Here is a 12645-nt window from a genome sequence, read left to right as displayed (position 1 = left end):
TCTTTAGTGCTGTTTTTTTTTTTTATATATAGATGATTGTGAAAGGACAGATTTCAGCACAATTAAACAAAGCCAGAATCAAACAGTGCTCTGAGTCACTAAAGATGCAAAACCCTTCTTTAAGACTCACCTACGCAGCACTTTTGGCACCCTTTAGTGTCTGGAATTTTATTGGACACCGCAAACTTCCTGTAAACAGACAAAGAAATCAGTGTCAAGCTGTTCGGTTTTCATTGAGAGGTATTTAAATTTCTACGCCTAAAGACTAAAGAGGAGTGGAGGACTCTATAGGTCTGCCCTCTGGTCAGTTACCTGGGAATCATCTTATCAGGCAGCTTGTGTGTGGGAATGGCTACTGGTAACTTCTGTAACTGTCTGGCCTGTTCGAACAGACCGCTCAGACTATGGGAGTACAGCTGAGAGGCTTTTCCTGGAAAACAGAAGAGAAAAGAGCGAAAGTGAAGCGTGGATAATGTTGACTTTGCATCGAAGATGTGTAAACCTGACAATTATGTCATTACAGACAGGCTACAGCTCACCAGAGATGGAAAGAAGACAATTGTTCATGACATATAGCCAGGTACACCGCCGAGGAAAGAGCTGCAGACACACACAAGGTGCAGAGGAGAGCAGCAAATGAGTGTTCGAAACCAGAATGTAAAGAAGTATACTACTGCTGTCATAAAATGAGAAAATCTCCAGTCTCACCTGCTCCATCGAGGTCTCGTGCAGCTCATTAAGGTTTAATGTGTAGATTCCCTCTTCAGCTCCGAATATCAAATACTGGTCTGAAACACACCAAACAAACATTTCACTGCTGTTTAGAACTCATGACACGTCCATCACCCTGCAGGCTGATGTTCAACGCCGTACGTGGTTTCCCGTTGGTTACCTCTGGTGTCGGGATTGATCCAGGAGGTGGCGCAGTGGATCTTCAAAGGACAGCCGTTGAACACCTTGGAGAAACAGGCACCCATCTGCCAACGGGAGGAGAGCAAAGAGAGCAACTCAGTGTGAGGCAACGAAGATGTGAAGCACGTGATACGATAGATATAAAGGAAAGAAAGAGGATGTTACTTACATGGACTTTGGGAGTAGGGGGGAGGCCATTACTGATTGGCTTCTAGAACAAATAAACGCAGATTCAGAGAGTCAGCACTGGATTATGAATGATCCTATTCTGTCTGTTCATCCACAAAACACAGCCAACTGTTCTCAACAGCATTATGTCTACTATTAACCGTTTTAATAATGGGTTCACTGATAAGTAATTTCGGTTAAAACCAGAGACAAGTCTGCTTACCGGGACGTCCTTCTTGTCTTTCCGTATGGGGACACTAGGGGGCATAGTGGACTGTCTGTCTGCCGGACCATCCCTGTCTCCACTGTGTGGAGAGTTCAGCCCATTACCTACAGCAACAGAGACTCAGAGTGAGTGTGTGTGATGGTCAGAGGGTGGAAATATGATCACTGCAAACACACTTCGTCAGACGTATAGTTGATCTGAATGAGTGTCATCTGGTCTGCGGGACTGAAGACGTGAGAGTTAAACTAAAACAGTCACAAACAAACTACCGGGAGCAGAGGGAGGGAAGGAGGGAGCAGGCTAGCAGGAAGAATACAGAGGATCAAATATAGTCATGAGCACAGGAAGGTGTTAATTCACCACAAAGAACCTGCAGGACAGTGGTCAATAATGTCGATTATGGCTGGTGGTATTGTCTAATCTGTGACTCCGACACAGGTTTGAGCTGGCTCTTAAATACTGTAGTAAAATAATGAGTTTTTTGCCGCAGCTAGCCTCTGGGGCGATGGACAAAACCACTTCCTGTCACGATTGAGAACACTCAGCACACACAGTCAAACTCCACCGGTCCTGCTGAAGGCTTAAAGGACCATTCCGGCATATTTATCATCTACGTGTCTTCTGATCTCTGCGACTGAAGGAATATGAATATGCCGAACTCGTGTTTAATTTGTGAATTCGTCTGCTAAAATCTACATTTGTTGTGAGCGATTTGAGCGGAGCAGCTTCTTCTACTCTGTTGTCTGAAGTGACTAAGTAAAAACAAATTATTGACAGAATAAGACCAATGAGATTGACTTTTTGTGGTTCTTCACACTGTCTTTACAGCCTCAGTTACGCTGCCCCCTGGTGGAGATCTTAACACACTGCAAAGCAGTCAGACTGAGCTACAGGCCTAATACTGCTGTGGGAATATCCAAAATACTCCAATCATACTGGGAAGCTTTTAATAACTGTACTCCTTCAGAAGAATCCTGATCAAGCTGGAATTTAAACTGGTTTGTTTTCTCTTTGGTGTTTCTGATCCCGCTCAGCTTCCATCGCTCATGTGCTGCTCTGCTCGATGAAACTCTACACTTTTTAGAATTTACATCCAGAAAGCTGCGAGCAGGAACAGGAAAGACCGGATTTAATCAAAGCCAAATGGAACTGAAGGAGTTCTGATCAGCCAGGACAATGTTTTCTCCTCTTCCTTCTTCCTCCTAGGAAGCGAGGGGAAGCGGCAGCAGACTACTAGCTTTTGTTTGATTGGATTGAACAACCAATCAGACTCCACAAAAAAATGACAAACACTTATATTGAGCAGGTGCTGATGGACGGAAGGAACTACAAACAGAAGATTTCAAAGGACTGTTATTAATGGACTCATGGAACAAAGAAAGACTACGAGGACTGACTAATGGGAGACCACACAACCAATCGAAGGGGACGACAGGGTCTGCGGACACTACCGATCTATCAAGTGGCTGCTCTTACTCTCTTCCTTTTCCTCCTCTTTTTCCTGCTCCTCTTTCACCTCCTTCAGCACCTCCCATGCCTCCTCCAGCTCCTCCTCTGTGTGAGGCGTGTGGAGCCATTCCCAGAAATGCCTAAAGCTCCCATCATCCTCTGGGGCAGAGTTTTCCACGTCCGTGCGCTTGGGGCTCTCGTTACCTAGGCTACTGCGGCGGTGGGGCGGCAGCTTCGGGGGCGGGGGCCGCGGGGGGACGTTGGAGGCGGGCTTGGCGGGGCTCGGTGTCTCTGGGACTGGGCAGCGTTTGATGGTCCCTCCCCCTCCGCCGTCATCCTCGCTGTGTGATTGGCTGTCGTCGTGTTTTTGCTGTTGCTGCTGCTGCTGTTGGGACGAGCAGATGGACTTGGGCTGGAGGGACAAACAGAGGACAGACAGTCGGATCATTTCTCACATTTTGGGCAGTAAAACCTTCAAAATTCAAAACAACCACAGCAGGAAATAAGACTAAACCGTTAAATTAATGCTCAAACGCCCGACTGTGGCTGATTGACACTTTCAGCTGTTCGTACCTTGGGAGGAAGCGGAGGCGGGACCTTTGGTCTCATGATAGTGCTTGATTTACTGGAGAATAAGAAGATGGAGGATTTGAGACACTCATAAAACAGACTGACATTTACTACACTGAAAACTATATGCACATGTCAGCGTGTCACACTGAGGCTATGGTTAACTTGTCATTTTAAAGCAGCTTTTCCTTTAAAAGGACAGATTTCAGGCGTGCTCTTTGATGAGTCAGCTGCATCACATATAGACCAAGACGTACAATCACACTGTTTATTTTATTTAATTTAGATAAAAGATGTGGAAACATTTGTATAACCAGATCAGATGTAGTATTTAATGAGGGATCAGGTGTTAAAGCCCTGAAATGACGAGTATAACCACAGCCTGACACGACTCGACTAGATAACCGCTATAAAAAGTTAACCACTACATTTAAAGTGAGACTGGCACACTAGAGACCGCTACGACAAACTACAGATGGAGCATGTGTAAAGTCTCTGAGAGGAGTAGCGCTGACGTTTATTTTAAATTAGAATAGATATTTTGTAGTGTTTTTTTCTGTTTGCTTTTCTCAATTGAATCAAGGAAATCCACATTTTAAAGCCAGCACTGTGTTCACAGAGACTTTATCCATTGTGCTTGATAGACTGCAGATTTGTTGAGCCACTTGTTAATGACTGACAGACAAAGAACCAATCAGCGCACACAAATCGGAGTGGACAGAGGCTGAGAGCCAATCACAGTGACACGACACAAAAACAGGAACACCAATAAAAATGAGTCACAGTGATTCGGTTGAATGGCGGCCAACAGATATACAGCTTACCCCCTCGACATGATCAGTCTCAGACACAGTTTACACCCCTGAGCTCGTTAAGGGAACACAATCAACTGATCCAATGTGACAATGTGACAATGAGCTCCAGATCAGAATTTAGAATTTTTTTTTGTGTTCATTAACATGCTACGTAGCAACTGCATGTAGCTGGCTAGCACGTTTCGCTAAAAGCTATAAGTTTAACCTAATGTGTTTGTAATTCCTCTTTGATAACTTGAATGGTGACGCACTTGAGCGCCTCAATGGCTCCGTTTCTATAATTTCCTGAAATCACAAGCGAGTTTGGCTTCAAGACTTCGACTGATTCAGCGTGTTTATAGCCAGCAATCGTTGCTCTGATTCCACTTTACGATACTATTGATTGCAGTCAATTTAGGACTTCGTGTTCAGGTTCAGGTTGTGTGTGTGTGTGTGTGTGTATGTGTGAGTGTGTGTGTGTGTGTGTCCTGTCTGACTGCAGTGGAAAACGTATGACTCGGTGCACCGCAGACATTTGGCTTTTACACAATGACGGTTGAGGCTGGGCGCCAACTACACGGTTTTACTAAGGCGGGAGAAGACAGAAGGCAGTGTGATACGTGCACACACGCAGACACACACGCACGCACACAGATGGCGATGCAAGTGGAGAACAAAACAAGAAAGCGAATGAGATGTCAAGGTCGTGAGGATCGGTCACCTGAGCGGTGAAACTACGCCCAGACCGCATGAAAGCGCCGCTGTGAATCTAGGGAGAATTAAATGATACGAAGTGGCAGAATTTGATTGGTTTGGGCTTCCACGTCGCTACAATGAACCCTTTGATGCTACGGCCCGACCCACGGCGTAAGTTACATCCCATCCTTGTGTATTTATGGAGGGAACATGTATGTTAACAGCCTCCAGGGTGAGTTTTTAGGGTTAGGGTTACTGTTAGCAGCACAGAAAACACACAGGCGGTAAACACACACACACACACAAACACAGGTGGCATATGTGGCGTGATGGTGGGGTGTGCTGCATAGAGATGCGTGGATGAAACCGTGGCAGAGACAGGAAGCCTTCCTCCTCGTCTCACTCCTCATCCTCACCCTTTCCTCTCAGAGAGGAGGGGGGAATGGGCGGGGAGAGGACGGGGCGAGGAGGGGGGGGCTTCCGGTTCTAAGACTGGGAGAGGACTTACTGAGTGTGAGTTTCATCATCATCTGCACCATCATCATCCTCATCCTCATCATCCCCTAAGTGTGCCACATGGCCCCTGGGAGAGGAGGTGAAGATAGTAGGGGAGGGATGGGGAAGAAAGTAGAAGGGGAGGGAGAGAACAGAGACAGAGGGTGGAGGTAGGGAGGGCAAAAGATGTAGAGGTTAGGGGAGCAAGCAAGGGTGACAACAGGAGGAGGAGGAGGAGGAGGAAGAGGAGGAAGGGAAAGGGGAAGGAGATCTGAGTGAAGCTTGGTCCACAAACTACCTCTAACCCTTGAACTGTGGGCAGATCTGAAAGGACTGAACAGATCCAAACAACAATCAATCAATGAACAGATCAATTAAGAGAAAAGGAAGAAGAATCTCCTCCTCCACAAAAGCAGCAAATCTGTGGATGTCCAATCTTTCCTGGAGCCACAACATGCCGCCGATTTCTTTCACAGCAGACACTTCTAACCTCGACTGTGCTGTTAGACCTGTGCAGTCCTCACAGATACACACAGCCCTGAACAGCAGACTTAACCTCCAATCAGTCAATGCATCAACTATCCCACAAATTCTCAAATACTGATCGTATCTGGTTTTAATCTGCTGCTGTTTTAATATTCTGCTGATGCAAACTCACCACTGCACCCATGCTGAGAGGTCTTGAAAGTGTACATTTCCGCAGCTTTAATTCTGTCACGTCACACTCACCGCCCTGCGTCTCTCTTTAAACACTAACACTGATCTCCCTCACTCGGAAACTGCCTTCGCCTCAACTTCGCCGCTCGTTGGATCAGTGTTAAGCTGTCAATGAAACTCAAAGCTTCCTGCAGATGTTTCACAGTAAAGGTCTGTCGATGCAGGGAGGGATTCTGGGAAGTTTTTACTGTGAAACATTTGTGCAGAGAGCGTTGAGCAGCTTTACACGGATCACAGTAAGGCGAAGCAGAGGCAACTGAAACCAGCTGGTGAGTAAAACCAGTGCTTCTGGTAAAAAGGGAAACTAAACGATTATTTAAAAATGAGCTTTTATTTGAGAGTTTACATCTTGGACTACAGCATCTTTTCCTACTGGACCATCTTTCAAGATTGTTGGATTCATGAAAACTTCCACTCAAAGTGAATATACTGTACAGCTAGCAGTAAGCTTTAAAAACCCGCCGTGACAAAAACAGGAAACCAGAAAGAGCCACTGTCAGACAGGTAACTACCAGACCTGGGTGTCATCCTCCATCCTCCCCACAGGGACCGGCTTTACCTCGTCACACCTGTCTGTCACGGTTAAGTCAGAAAAAGCCCCTTTCATCTACTTTTCAGGTGACTGTCGTACTGCATGAACTGCATTTTAAAATAATTATACTAAAACCTCGAGTCACAAGCGAGGATGGAGCGATGTTCACCACTTTGTGAACACGATTGGATAAAGGATATTACTGTAGGAACTTGATGAAACTGTTTTTCTGATTTATTTCTAGTTTACGCAGCTTCACAACTGAATCACAGTTATACCTCTGCTCACCAAAGGAGATGATAAGGAACAAGAGCTGTGATAAACCCATAGAAACTGCTTCATGTGCAGTCAAACGGCGTTACAGAATACTTCCAATTTAAGGTTATCTCAGTTATATATGAAGGCACAAACTCAACAGACCTGGCTTTTACACATCTGAAGGGAAACAAATTCAGTCAAATTTAGCCTTGAGTATCTAGAAGGGAGTGTTTAGAGGGCGTCTCTGTGCCCTCCGTTTATAGATGTGAAAACTCGTCGACCAAAGAATTCAGTGAAGCACATTTGTCACGTAAAACAGGAAAGCACAGGAACGGTGATCGTCATTATCTTTGGGGCGAGTAAAGAGAACGTCTTCACAGACTTGCCGGTAAAACTGCTAAAGACACCCACTGCAGCTTTGGCTAAAAAAGCTGTAAATACGTGCGTGTGTGTGTGTGTGTGCGCCTGTGTGTGAACGCACACATGAGAGCGTGAGTGCGTGTGTGTAAGCCATGCTCTGCGGGAAGCGACTATGAAGCACAGCCTCGTTCCTGGTGACATCAAAGCGTGAAGCGAGCCGCGGAGGGAAAATAAAACCCACAAGAATCCAAACTGCCGCGACAGCCTGAAGCCATTACAGCTGCGTTAGTTGCGTGTGATTGGCTGAGATTAGTCCTGCCGTTACCAATGATTGGCTGATGGGTGGGCGCGGTTAGAACACCAGCAAATCAACCAGGACGTGAGAAGGGTCTGACTTACCTCTGCTGTAATTCCTCCTCCACCGATTTGAGAAGACTCCTGTGGAGAGGAGAAAGGTATAAATGACAGAATACGATAAAGATAAACAAAAGAAAGAAAAACAAAAAAAGAATTGTGAATTTATTCGCTTGTGCCGAGTTCACACGTACACTGGTATTCTTTATGAAAGGGGTATTTCCTTCATCGTTCTCAAAAAAATCCCGCCCACATAACCACTGTTTTTTAAAAAATCTCCACCCATATGAAAAAGTAAAACCGCTTGTGCTGTTAAGAGATGCCAAAACCAACAGGCGGCAACATAACCCTAACCCTAAAGCTATGCTGTCCAATCAGAAGCCTGAAAAAAAAGAAAAGAAAAAAAAAAGCCATTACTGATAGGCTGAGTGTTGGATTATGTATCCTGGTGCCTCCGTTCCTCGGCATAGGGACTGTGTGTTATGTGTCGACCTGTAAAAAGCTCTGTTAGCTCTGTTAGCGCCTGTGCTATCTTGGCCACACGCGCCACAAAGTCGCCTCATGCAAACAAAGGAGATAATGGTGCACGATGTCGTCACAAGCCAAAAATCCTGTTGTCTCTGTATGCACATCAACCCTGCAAACAGAGCTTCTGAATATCTTCATTGTGGAAGGGGGTTTTCCAAAAGGTCTATTTTCAGGGAGCTGTGTGCAGACAAAACACATAGAAAGAGATATATTTTTAAAAAGACTCATGTGCGTGCGGACTAGGCCTGAGACTCAAATCCATTCAGTCCTTGTCAGGCTATGGAGGATGCTCTGCTGCCATGATCTGAACCTGAGCTTCCTGCTTACAAAGCACACTTGAAGGCAGAAAGCTCCCACAAACACACAGCTTCCAGAACATGCCCAGGCTGCAATTATGAATAAATCATCAAACCTACAGCAAGAGCGCTCTCTAGATCTCATATTCTCTCAGTCTGTCCGCAACTGGAGATGAAAGAATGGGAAGAAAACTGAAGCATCGGAGAGATAAAGAGATGAAAGCTTAAAGAGAAGGAGAAACAAACAGACGAGATGAGACGGAGAGAGCAAAGAGGAAGCGAACGGAGAGCAGGTGAACTTACTTGTTTCCTCCCAGTAGACTTGGCGAATCGTGCCCATACTCCAACTGCAAGTCCTACAAGACAAACAAATTACATTTCAACTGCGGCATAATGCTCTACAAGTGGCTCATTTAAAAAGGTGCTATGTATTTGACTCCTCCGGGGATATAAGATTTGGCCAAGTGCCAGAAGTAACTACACCGATCAGTGTTCAGTGTCGGCTGCAGTGAGTTAAAGCAGCCTGATAGAAATGATAATAGCACCAGTACAAAAGCAGTGTCACCCTCAGTTTAACTCAGAACCACAAACACAGACAGGCGACTGTGTGTAGATTTGACTCTTGCTGAGTTCACATTGTGGCCTAAGAATATATGTTCACAATAAGGAGAGCAATTCCCTCACCCTCACAGCTTTGATATCTGAAGATATCTGACAGTTTTAGGCTAGCTGGTCTCTTTTTCTCACAGTAAGATTTTGCTGAATTCACACTTCATCATCATTAGAGGTAACAAGAAGAGCAGGTTGGCACATGTTGATACCTGCAGTCACCCAGCTCAGTTTTTTCAATGTCTGTTTCAAACCAGTTCTTCCCAACTTTTTTGTCTTGTGACACCCTGAAGCGAAGCAACATGTGCTAGCGGAGCTGTCATCATGTTAAGGCCTCTGTGTGAACATGAACTGACGCCAGTTCGACCAAACGGTTTCATTTCAGGCTCCAAAGATGTGAACGTTTCCAGTGTGTCATGAGAAAAACAAAACTAAGGACCAGAGGAAGCAAAAACAAAAAAATTTGTCAGCTGAAGTGTCAACTATGGCTAGCAGATTTTAACAGCTGTAGCCAGCTAGCTAGCTAATCTAATGGGAAATATTACACAGTGGATGTGCTATATGGTTGTGAGCAAAGCTTTTATTTAATGTAAACTGCAACCACACAAGCTAACCTAGTTAGCCAAGGTGCTCCTCGGCAGGTAGTGATCTGGTTCGCCAGACATGCTAACCATCGTAGCTTAGCAGCAGGTTAGAGTGGATAAACAGGCTGTGCTTTTAATAATAAAAAGACACCATCCTCCAAACTCTTTCCAGCGTACTGCTTTGGCATGTGGAGAAATCCAGAGTTTGACAGGCCCGCTGTGCTTCATCACTGCTGCTGAGCTATGACTGGACTGTAGATGTTTGGTGGACCTGCATATACATTGCAGGAGCCCTGGGTTGGGACAATTTATGCAATAAATTGATTAAATGTGGAGTCCGGTGTGTCTGAAAAATGTTGTTTTTAAACCTGAACAGAATAAATACAAAAGCTTTTTTGAACGTGTGCTGGATAATTCACCTTCCAAACCAGGTGCAGGCTGAAATAAGCAGCACGGGCTGAGTTTAGCCTCATTCTGTGACTTAAATGAATGAAAACTCGGTTTGACGTCTATTAAACAAAGCCACAATGTGAACGCAGCATAGTGCCACAGAAACACTTAAAGATAATGACATAATACAGGATGCATGCAGAGGGGAAGAGACATACTGCAGATGAACAGACAACAAACTCGAACAGTGCACAGACGCAGACACACACTGCCCCCCCCCCCCCCCACACACACACACACACACACACACATACACACACAATAAAGGCCTCACTGCTCTGGTCAACTACAGGACATAAAAGGTTAGAGGCCGTGTAAAGAGGAGAGACGTTCTGCAGAGAGATATGTCACAACAGATATCAGGTACAGCAAACATTAAAATGTCTGCAGTGTGTGTGTGTGTCTGTGTGTGCTAATTTCATCATAAAAAGCTGTGCGGGGAGGAATGCCTCTGTTCAAAGTCATGTGCTCTTGAGCAAGGCATCACTACCAGCCTTCAGAGGTACAGCTCGATGACTGAATCTGACCTCCGACCTTCGTCTGTGTGAGTCTGCCTCGCACAAACGCCAACTGAAAGACATTTACAGCCTGATGTGATTGATTGGCAGGTTTGTGTGAATGTGTGCGTGTAATCCAGAAAGAACAACAACATCACTAGGGACTCTTATCACCAAGACAACTACAACACCAGTTAGTGAGGCAAAAGCCGAGGCTGGAAAAAGAAGAAGAAAGTGAACAGAAACAGATGGATGGACCAGAATAGATGAAACTGTGAAAACAAATAAAAGTACATGTTAGACATGGAGCAGCCAAAACAATCAGCAGTCTGGAAAGTAAAAACAAAAACAAAGAGACGGTCCAAAAAAAGAGGACAAGGACTTGTCCTTCAGTGACAAATTAAGAATGAAGGAGCCAAATGAAGCGAGTGGGAGGCGTAAATAAAGAAAGAAATGAATAAAGACTGAAAATAAAAAAGGTCAATGTAGGTGTCAGAGGGAGAGGCGACAGAGAGAGAGAGACAGATAGAAAGAGTACTACCAGATTAGATCTCGCGGTATAGTAGAGCTCCTCAACACAGTCCAGATAGGGCTCAGAATCACACTGGTCAGCAAGACAGAGCGAGAGAGACCTCAGTTAATACATTAACCTGGACTGATGGAGGGAGGGGACGGGGAGCAATGGAGACATGGATGCAAGAGAGGACGACGGATGGAAAATGGATTAAGGCCAAAATGGGCTCTGAAGTCCATGGATCAGCAAGACGGGAGGAGGAGATAGATACTGGAATATTAATCTGAGGAGGGGATGAATGGGGGTGTAGGCCGAAGGAGGGATGAGTAAACTGATGTAGGTGGGGGGGACAAATCAGCAAAATGAGGAGGGGAGACATTAATAAATTACATTAATATATCCTAAGTGCTACGTGAAGCTTCAAAAATCTAAATGAATACAGATACCTTTTCATAGCCTCCTTCAGTGGACAAATGAGACGATTAGCAGTAATTGCAGTGGTGTTCTTGGCAGCAGCTCTTTTGATTTAAGAACATCTGTTACCTCGATCCAGGCTCCAGAGTGCCGCTATGGGCGTGTTTTGTTTAAGACTACACAAGACTGCTCCAGCCACGGACTCCTCGCATCATCTGGAAGACGCTTTTGAGCCAAGATGCCACGAAATCCTGACGCTAATCCTTTCTGGCAACTGGCAATTGTAACATTATTAAAAATATATAACAGTATTACTGTGGTAATGATTTATTGATTTTAAAATGCTACATATAGCACCTCAGTCCTGAATGGAGCTAAGAACAACACGGGTCAGCATGACCGACAGAAACCTCGTGTTATTACATTACTTTCAAGGAGAGGGTAGAAAATGAAGGACAAAGGGATGAATGTCGATGAATGTCACAAGACAAACACTGGTGGCCATGTTTCTTCACGTTAATCCAAACTGATGGATGAACAGGTGCAGGGACAGAGGAAGGAAGGAGGCATTTTAGGATGTGGACGTGGAAAAGGTGCAAAGGAAGGACAGAAAAGGTGGGAGGGAGTGAGGGAGAGGAGGGCTTTAACAAGACGCTGTGGTTGTGAACGCTGCACCATCCCAAGTCCATCCACAGGTGAAACTGTCCGAAAGTCTGAAGGTCTGAGAGTGAGGGACAATGGCAGAACCAGCCTTCAGCTCGACTGATACACGTTTTTTAAAGGCCAGTGCTCATTTTATAACCAAAACTGAAAATAAACATTGTTATAAATTCATTACTTCAATGCTCACTAAAAGCAGCATCTGCCCTTTGATTTCAGTCGCACCTGGAGGATTAGCACACCTGCCTACCTGTACGCATTTTGCGTAGAAAGTACGCAATTTGACATCTGTATGGTACGACTCGCCCCTCTAAACTAGGCAAAAGGCTGCGGACGTGTGAGTTCTGTGGCAAATGTGCACGTGCGGTGCTCATGTCTGACAACACGATGTGGCAGCGTGGTGAAGCAGTTTCAGCCAATCGATGTAGAAAAGCGGAGAATAACGAGTCTGCTGAACCTATAGCGTAACATCCCCGCCCCCCTCCTCCCTGCCCAGTACGTTCAGCTCACGTTCGCCCAAAATATGAACGTGTACAGGCACAACACTGGTGCTGTCAGACAT

The 12645-nt window shown here is 45.3% G+C and overlaps 1 protein-coding gene across 8 annotated transcripts in view; it reads right to left on the bottom strand.

Moving 5' to 3' along the window:
* The window catches only part of LOC139340892 (mitogen-activated protein kinase kinase kinase kinase 3-like), a 40880-nt gene that overhangs the window by 7248 nt on the left and 20987 nt on the right, over window positions 1–12645 (bottom strand). For 2 of the 8 annotated variants that reach the window (XM_070977002.1, XM_070977003.1), the window contains exons 15-27: window positions 11037–11099; window positions 8659–8711; window positions 7577–7615; window positions 5324–5398; window positions 3329–3380; window positions 2783–3167; window positions 1304–1410; window positions 1082–1123; window positions 893–977; window positions 709–788; window positions 540–600; window positions 313–430; window positions 131–189 (exon numbers count right to left, since the gene is read on the bottom strand). In XM_070977002.1, coding sequence (XP_070833103.1) covers window positions 131–189; window positions 313–430; window positions 540–600; window positions 709–788; window positions 893–977; window positions 1082–1123; window positions 1304–1410; window positions 2783–3167; window positions 3329–3380; window positions 5324–5398; window positions 7577–7615; window positions 8659–8711; window positions 11037–11099 — 1219 coding nt within the window. The remainder of the gene's footprint in view (window positions 1–130; window positions 190–312; window positions 431–539; window positions 601–708; window positions 789–892; window positions 978–1081; window positions 1124–1303; window positions 1411–2782; window positions 3168–3328; window positions 3381–5323; window positions 5399–7576; window positions 7616–8658; window positions 8712–11036; window positions 11100–12645) is intronic. The other 6 variants (XM_070977007.1, XM_070977008.1, XM_070977005.1 and 3 more) reach the window with 5 other exon arrangements.

This window comes from Chaetodon trifascialis, chromosome 13 (assembly GCF_039877785.1).
Source record: "Chaetodon trifascialis isolate fChaTrf1 chromosome 13, fChaTrf1.hap1, whole genome shotgun sequence".
In the NCBI taxonomy this organism is placed as follows: Eukaryota; Metazoa; Chordata; class Actinopteri; order Chaetodontiformes; family Chaetodontidae; genus Chaetodon; species Chaetodon trifascialis.
The sequence above is the reverse complement of the archived record's forward strand: the minus strand, read 5'-3'. Positions and strand labels throughout refer to the sequence as shown.